Here is a 7943-nt window from a genome sequence, read left to right as displayed (position 1 = left end):
GCTGAAGAGCTGAGGGACAGTGCCCAGGCCCAGAGTTCAGACCCCACAACCAGACCCCCCCCAAAAAATATATATACATTGGAAAGAGGGAAGGGAAAGTGGTTGAGGGTGTGAGATTGATAGGAATATATCATAAGTATGTGTAGAAGTTAACAACAAAATCCCCCTTATATAACTAATGTAAGCTAATAAAAGATATGTATCTATATATACACACATGTAATGTGGATATTACATGTGTATATGTGTATACATATACATCATATACATATAGATACATACACACACACACACATACACATATATATTGAGGGCTCACCTGGAAGAGCACCAGCCAAGGCAAGCAAGCCTAGCAAGGTAAGTTTAAGCTCTACTACAAAAAAAAAAGTGTGAAAATTTTAACTTCAATATTGATGAGAAGGGAAGGTCTTGCTTATTCAAGTGGTGTCAGTTTTCAAATAAAATCTTTTTCTTTTAGGGAACTCAGGAACAAGGCAAATGTTCAGTTCAGAGACAATGGAACAACAATATCTGCTGTTAGCAACAAGGCATATGTTTTTGAAAGAAATCAATCTGTTGGAGACCCTAAAGTTGACTTAATTAGAACCATAAATATTCCTGTAATGGTAAGTTGGTATTTTAGTATAATGCTTGTGGCTTTTAGAAGGGGAAAAGATAAGGCTGTCATGGTTTTACCTAACTTAGGAACTATTACATTTGTTCATACACATCTAGATGGACCCGGGTTGTGGTTTAGTGGAACAGAATTTGCAAATATGACTCTCTGTGTTTGGTAGCTATACACTGATAATGGACTAGGTCCTAGAGAGTACAGATCAGATCCTGTCCTGCCACACTGGCTACTTGTGCAATTTATGAAGGCCTAGCAACCAGTCTGGCTCAGCGGGACAGTTCCACCACCTTGTGGCTAATGATGCCACTGTATTTGCAAGAGCTTTTCTCTTGTGACAGGACGGTCTGCAAATGACCATACTTAGCTCATATATTCAAAATGTAATATACAAAAGGAAAATAAGTAAATAGTCTTATTCCTCTAAATGCAGCCAGAGAAGAGTTCACTGTCGTGTGTGTGTGTGTGTGTGTGTGAGAGAGAGAGAGAGAGAGAGAGAAAGACAGACAGACAGAGAGACAGAGACAGAGAGGTACTGTAGCTTGAACTCAAGAGCCTGCATGCTGTCCCTTAGCTTATTTTTGCTCAATACTGAGGCTCTACCACTTGAGCCACAACTCCACTTGCAGATTTTTTGGTAGTTAATTGGAGATGAGAGTCTCATGGAAGTCAGATGCCACTGGGTCATGCCTGTAATCCTAGCTACTCAGGAGGCTGAGATTTGAGGTTTGCGGTTCAAAGCCAGCCCTGCCAGGAAAGTCCATGAGACTCTTATCTCCAGTAAATGACTCAGAAAAAGCCAGAAGTGGTACTGTGGCTCAGGTGGTAGAGTACTATTCTTGAGCACAAAGGCTCAAGAACAGCACCCAGGGCCTGAGTTCAAGCCCCATGACCAGCAGGAAGGAAGGAAGGAAGGAAGGAGGAGGGAGGGAGGAAAGGAGGGAGGGAGGAAAGAAAGGAAGAAAAGAAGGAAGGAAGGGAAGGAAGGAAGGAAGGAAGGAAGAAAAAAAGAAAGAAAGAAAAGAAAGGAAGGGAAAGAGAAAGAAAAGAAAAGAAAGGAAAAGAAGAGTCTCATGGACTCACTAGCCCAGGCTGGCTTCAAACCGCAAATCCTTAGATGTCATTCTCCTGAGTGACTAGAATTGTAGGTGTGGGCCACAGCACCCACACCCTGGCTAATTTTTCAGCTATTCAGTTTTTCATCGAAGTTTCCAGCTCCCAGTGCTGAGGGGTAGAAAAAAGTGTGTGTGATACTTTGGAGGGGACAATCATGTGTGAACTTGTCTCTGCTCCTCAGACTGTCATAGAATGGTCCCAAAACCACTTCATCAGGGAGATCATCGAGGCCATGCTGAAAGCCTATGAACAGAAGCTCTTTGTGACTCACACAGTTGATGAATTGCTCTGGGGCTACAAAGATGAGATCCTGTCTCTCATCCATATCTTGAGACCCGATATCTCCCCCTATTTTGGCCTGCTCTTTGGGGTAAGTTGAGTTTTTTTTTCCCCCCAAGCTTCTTTATTCCTCTGACAGTGGGGAAAAGGACTGACACCCATGTCAGATTTCATCTTAATTCTGGATTAAGGGAAAATCACAATCAGAAAATGCCTACAGATCTAAATATGTAAAGTACGTGAGAAATAAGAAAGTAGAAAATATAGTAGTAAAATGGATAGTTGGAGAGTAGGTAATAGCAAAAATGTTAGCCTCAGGAAGAAAGTGTTACATAGGTTAGCAGCTGGGCTCCAGGATTGTGAGGAGTTTGTGTCTCTTTATATGTATACTTTTTAAACTGGGTGCCAATAGCCTCATCTTTGTAATCTCAACTACTGGAGGCTAAGGCCTAAACATTGCAATTCAAAGCCAGCCTGAACAGGAAAGTTTGTAAGACTTTAATCTCCGATTAACCAGCAAAAAGACATAAGTGGAGGTATGGCTCAAGTGGTAGAGTACTAGCCTTGAGAGGAACAAAAGAAGAAATTGTAGTTATTTGGAGGCTCCATCTATCTATTCTCAATGTAAATCCTTTAATATCTCATTCCTTGTGGCAAAAGGAAATCATTCTGAACCTAACCCCGAGGGTTAAGGTTAACAACTTAATAGTTATTCAAACAAAATGATAAGCAAGTTTTGAAAATTGTCTCTCTGACCTAGCTACTCAGGACACTGAGATCGGAGGATCATAATTTGAAGCCAGCCTGGGGAGGAGAGTCCATGAGACTCTTACCTCCAATTAACCACCAAAAAGCCAGAAATAGAAGTAGAGCTGTGGCTCAAGTGGTAGTATCCCATCTTTGAGCACAAAAAGGCTAAGGGACAATGCCCAGGTTCTGAGTGCAAGTCCCAGTGTTGGAGCACACACACACACACACAAACAATTACCTCTTTAGAGTGGAGGTCCTTTCTCAACTTTAAATTTGAGAATGGAAATTGTCTATCCCCACACTGACCCTAGATAATTGAGACTGAAAATGACACCTATTATCTCCTTGAACAGGTCATCCTTAGCAGATTGTTCCTGATACCATTTTGCAGAGATTGCTCAGCCCGGCACAGGTGTGACCATTCTCCCCAGGAACATCAGGAAACACCCATCACTTTTCTTTTCTTTCTTTCTTTTTTTTTGGGGGGGGGGTCCGGTCGTGGGGCCTAAACTCTGGGCCTAGGCGCTGTCCCTCAGCTCTTCAGCTCAAGGCTAGCGCTCTACCACTATAGCCACAGCCCCACTTCCGGCTTTTTTCTTTTTGCTCATGTGGTGCTGAGGAATCGAACCCAGGGCCTCATGCATGCAAGGCAAGCGCTCTACCACTGAGCCACCTTCCCAGCCCTACACCCATCACTTTCCATTGGGAAGCATCCACCCACAATTGATTTCTTAGGGTTTTGGAATTCTTTTTTTAAAAAAACCTTTGATTTGTTTCCACCCATCTTGGACTGTCTATCAAGGTCTTTGCCCAATCTAAGCCACTCTTCTGAAAGTCAGGTAACATTACATTAAATTTCCAATTCCCAAAGCAATCATGCTGTTTCTCTCTTTCAGGGACTGACAACACCCTGTGAGACAATTTTTCTCCCCTAACTCTAGTCCTAATTTTTTGGGGGGGAGGGGGTCCGGTCGTGGGGCCCGAACTCTGGGCCTGGGTGCTGTCCCTCAGCTCTTCAGCTCAAGGCTAGTGCTCTACCACTTGAGCCACAGTGCCACTTCCAGCTTTTTTCCTTTTTTGCTTATGTGGTGCTGGGGAATCGAACCCAGGGCCTCAGGCATGCAAGGCAAGTGTTCTACCACTGAGCCACCTTCCCAGCTCTCTCCCCTAACTCTATAAAAAATAACTTTGGCTTTGTCTCAAGTTGTACTGGTGGGGCTGGGAAAGTGGCTCAGTGGTAGAGTGCTTGCCTTGCATGCCTGAGGCCCTGGGTTCGATTCCTCAGCACCACATGAGCAAAAAGAAAAAAGTCGGAAGTGGCGCTGTGGCTCAAGTGGTAGAGCACTAGCCTTGAGCTGAAGAACTGAGGGACACTTCCCAGGCCCAGAATTCAGGCCCCACGACTGGACCCAAAATGTGAAACAAGTTGTACCAGGGTATTCAGAGAGCCAAGCTTAACTAAGATTAGAATAACTAAAAAGTAAATACTAAAAAAATCCTCAATAATACTTTATTTTTAAGCTTATGAAAATTCTAATACTACTTTGTTTCTTCTTCCTGCAAATAAGACAGTTAGGAACACATATCTTTTATTGGTTTATTTATCTGGATTGGTAGAAAATGTTTGGTAACTATAGTTGTTAGGTTAAAAAATATTGCAGCAACAAAAAGAAAGAGTGGAGGTCCTAAACGAAAAAAACAAAAAAAGCCTTCCCACTTCTAAATCTTGCACTCTGGTAAAGCAGTTCAATGCATATTCCCTCCAAGTTTCATAGGAATACAGCTTCCACTGAGCCAGAGAAAGCACAGATCTTTTTAAAAGTTGCTACTAGATCTCCCTTCTACCTTCTAGGATGATGTCAGGAGCCCCTCCTTCAGAGAGGTACAAAGGTTTCTTCAAGTTCACTTGATCTCACTGGCTTCAGTCTACCTGACAGCACATTCATGGTACCTCTGTTTTTCTCAGATACCATTTAATTGTATAGCTTACTTCTCTGCTTTTGTATCATTGAATTCATCAAAGTTATAACCACCTGGGATTACGGGGTTGTGAGAATTTCATGAGATAATTCATGCAAAAAAAATGAAGCCAGTATCAGGAATACTATAAATAATAATTAAGGGTGTAGAACTTGTTCAGTTTCCCAGAGATCACAGCTTAGGCAGAGTTTCTATGTTGCAGTCTTGTGGAGGATTACTTGCCTTTTTTATTTGTCTGGGCTTGTTTTGTTTTGTGCCAGTATCAAGGCTTGAATTCAAGGTAGCCTGCTCCACTCCAGTTTTTTTGCTTATGACTGGCATTCTCCTACTTGAGTCATGCCACCAGTCTGGCATATGGTTGATTAACTGAAGATTAATCAGGACTTCAAACTTCTATCCTCAGATCTGAGCCTCCTGAGTAGCTAGGATTACAGGTATAAGCTACTTCCATCACAACATCTAGACTAGTATTTGACCAAACAAGTGGACTATAGACAAGGAGACATAACACTGTCATTACTGTAAATGAGCATATTCACTTATTTTCAGAAAAATGGGACAAATGATGGAGACTATGTTTTTCTAACTGGAGAAGACAATTACCTTAACTTTACAAAAATCGTGGAGTGGAATGGAAAAAGGTAAGTCTAATAACTTGTTGATATAATTGTGTTCACTTAAACTGAACCTACACTGTTGGAAACTGAGTTTTAAGGCTGAGGGTATAGTTTAATGGTAGGACAGATTTGGTATCTGGAAGGGCTCAGTTCCCCACAGCTATCCCTCTTTCCACTGTAGCTTTATATGGTGGAAGAACCAACTGGTGCACTGGAGTCTCTCTTATAAGAGCACTAATCTCCTTCCTCAGGGCTCTGTTCTCATGACCTATTCTGAAAGCCCATCTTCTGTTACCATCACCTCTCAATGTATAAATCTGGAGGGAACATAAGGCCTTTGAACTTGAGATCCTTCTGCCTCAGCCTCCTGAGGCACGCACCAAAATGCCCAACTACATGTAACCATTTTTTAAAAACTCCTTACATGCTTTGGGGGCTGGGAATGTAGCTTGTCTAGCATGCATGAAGCCCTGGGTTTGATTCCTGGCACTGTGGCTCAAGTGGTAGAGTGCTAGCCTTGAGCAAAAGAAGCTCAGGGACAGTGCCGAGGCCCTGAGTTCAAGCCCCAGGACTGACCCCTCCCCCCAAAAAAGACAAAAAACATGCTTTCACTGCTGTGCTTTTAGTGAGGATGATGTCATTTCTGTATTGATCTTTCTTATGATCCTAGAGAAATTCTCCGTTATTTTTGGAAGAAATCTGTTCAGAGGGTAGGGGAGTTAATGGTCTGTCATAAATATTAAAGAGCTGGATATGTCTATCCAGACTCCATTTGCTTCTGTCCTGCATTATCAATCTAAACTGGATTGTGCTTTAAGTAGATCAATATTTCTAAATCTGAATGTCATACATACTTTTTTTAGAGGAAAGAAATGAAATGTGGAGCCATTACCTTGATCAAAATTGACTTGGGGTCAGGACCTACTTTTTCTTCTGTTTTCTAATTCCTAAGTACTCCTGTGAGTGTGAGTGACTAAGATTCTGTGGATAACCAGCTGCAGTTATATCTGGGGAAGTCCTGGTCATCTCAGAGGATCTAAAATCCAGTTTGGTTGTCTTTCCTTGGATGCTTATCAAATGCAGGTCACTTGACTGGTGGACAACAGACATATGCAATATGATTAATGGAACAGATGGCGATTCTTTTCACCCATTGATAACCAAGGAGGAGGTCCTGTATGTCTTCTCTTCGGACTTATGCAGGTAGGAACTTTAATAATTGTTATCATTAAAAAATTGTCTTTGATTGTAGGATCACCCAAAGTGTGAGGGATATCTATAGATGTACTTATTATGTATGTTCATGTATAGTTATGAATTTTTATGTGCTCTTGGCACATTGAGAGACAGTATCACGTGGTGGGTAACACAGATTCCAGAGCCTGGCTATGCTGGCTTGAATCTAAGCTGTATTCTTCACAGCTGTATAACCTTGGGCAAATTATTTAATCACTGTTTTTCATTTTTCTCCTTTGTAAAATAGGATACAAGTAGAAACGTTCTATGTGAGGGGTTTTTATGACGACATAGGAGTTACTCTTTAAAAAAAATTTTTTTTTTTGATCAGCCATGCTTGAATTCAGGGCGTGGGTGCTGTCCCTGAGATCTTTTGCTCAAGCCTACCACTCCACCATTTTGAGCCACATTGCCACTTCTGGTTTTCTGGTGGTTAATTGTAAATAAGAGTCTCATGGGGACTTTTCAGCTTGGGCTGGCCTTGAACCATGATCTTCAGCTTTCCACCTTCTGAGTAGCTAGAATCACAGTCATGAGACACCAGTGCCTGGCACCATAATCATTTTTTTGTTACAATTTATCTCCTACTCTGGGACTGGGAAGGTGGCTCAGTGGTAGAGCACTTGCCTTGCATGCCTGAGGCCCTGGGTTCATTCCTCAGCACCACATGAGCAAAAAGAAAAAAGCTGGAAGTGGCGCTGTGGCTCAAGTGGTAGAGCGCTAGCCTTGAGCTGAAGAGCTGAGGGACAGCGCCCAGGCCCAGAGTTCGGCCCCACGACTGGACCAACCCCCCCCCCCCCAGAAAAAAACAACAACAATTTATCTCCTACTTTATTCCACAGGAAGCTGGCAGAGTTCCTCTCAGTCACTCTTTTGTGTCATTTTCCAGAAGCTTCCATGTTGTAACTGAGCTCCACTGCTAATTTACCATTCTGGCAGATGTTGCATGTTAAGTACACCCCACACTGACTTGGTATCCTTCCATCCTGACAGGTCGGTGCATGTAACATTCAGTGACTTTAAGAGCATTCATGGACTGCCTGCCTTTCACTATACGGTGCCTGCTGAAGTCCTATCTAATACCTCTGACAATGCTGGCTTCTGCCCACCCAGTGGCAATTGCCTGGGCTCAGGAGTGTTGAATGCCAGCATCTGTAAGAATGGTAAGATCTCCCAGAGGGGCCAGGGTTGTGGGTGTCTAGAATATAGACACGGGGTACAACAGAAAATACAGGGACAGTTGTGGGGCTTGAATCCGGGCCTGGGCGTTGTCCCTGAGCTCTTCAGGCAAGCACTCTACCAGTTGAACCACAGCACCACTTCCAGTTTTCTGG

The 7943-nt window shown here is 42.8% G+C and overlaps 1 protein-coding gene across 1 annotated transcript in view; it reads left to right on the top strand.

Moving 5' to 3' along the window:
• Positions 1-7943, top strand: part of Scarb2 (scavenger receptor class B, member 2) — an 84561-nt gene that overhangs the window by 63251 nt on the left and 13367 nt on the right. The window contains exons 5-9 of the mRNA XM_013020094.1: positions 479-626; positions 1929-2117; positions 5306-5397; positions 6457-6576; positions 7603-7772. Of these exons, the coding sequence (XP_012875548.1) occupies positions 479-626; positions 1929-2117; positions 5306-5397; positions 6457-6576; positions 7603-7772 (719 nt within the window). The remainder of the gene's footprint in view (positions 1-478; positions 627-1928; positions 2118-5305; positions 5398-6456; positions 6577-7602; positions 7773-7943) is intronic.

This window comes from Dipodomys ordii, unplaced genomic scaffold (assembly GCF_000151885.1).
Source record: "Dipodomys ordii isolate 6190 unplaced genomic scaffold, Dord_2.0 Scaffold49, whole genome shotgun sequence".
Classification (NCBI taxonomy): domain Eukaryota; kingdom Metazoa; phylum Chordata; class Mammalia; order Rodentia; family Heteromyidae; genus Dipodomys; species Dipodomys ordii.
Note: the sequence above shows the minus strand (reverse complement) of the source record. Positions and strands in the feature narration are given on the sequence as shown.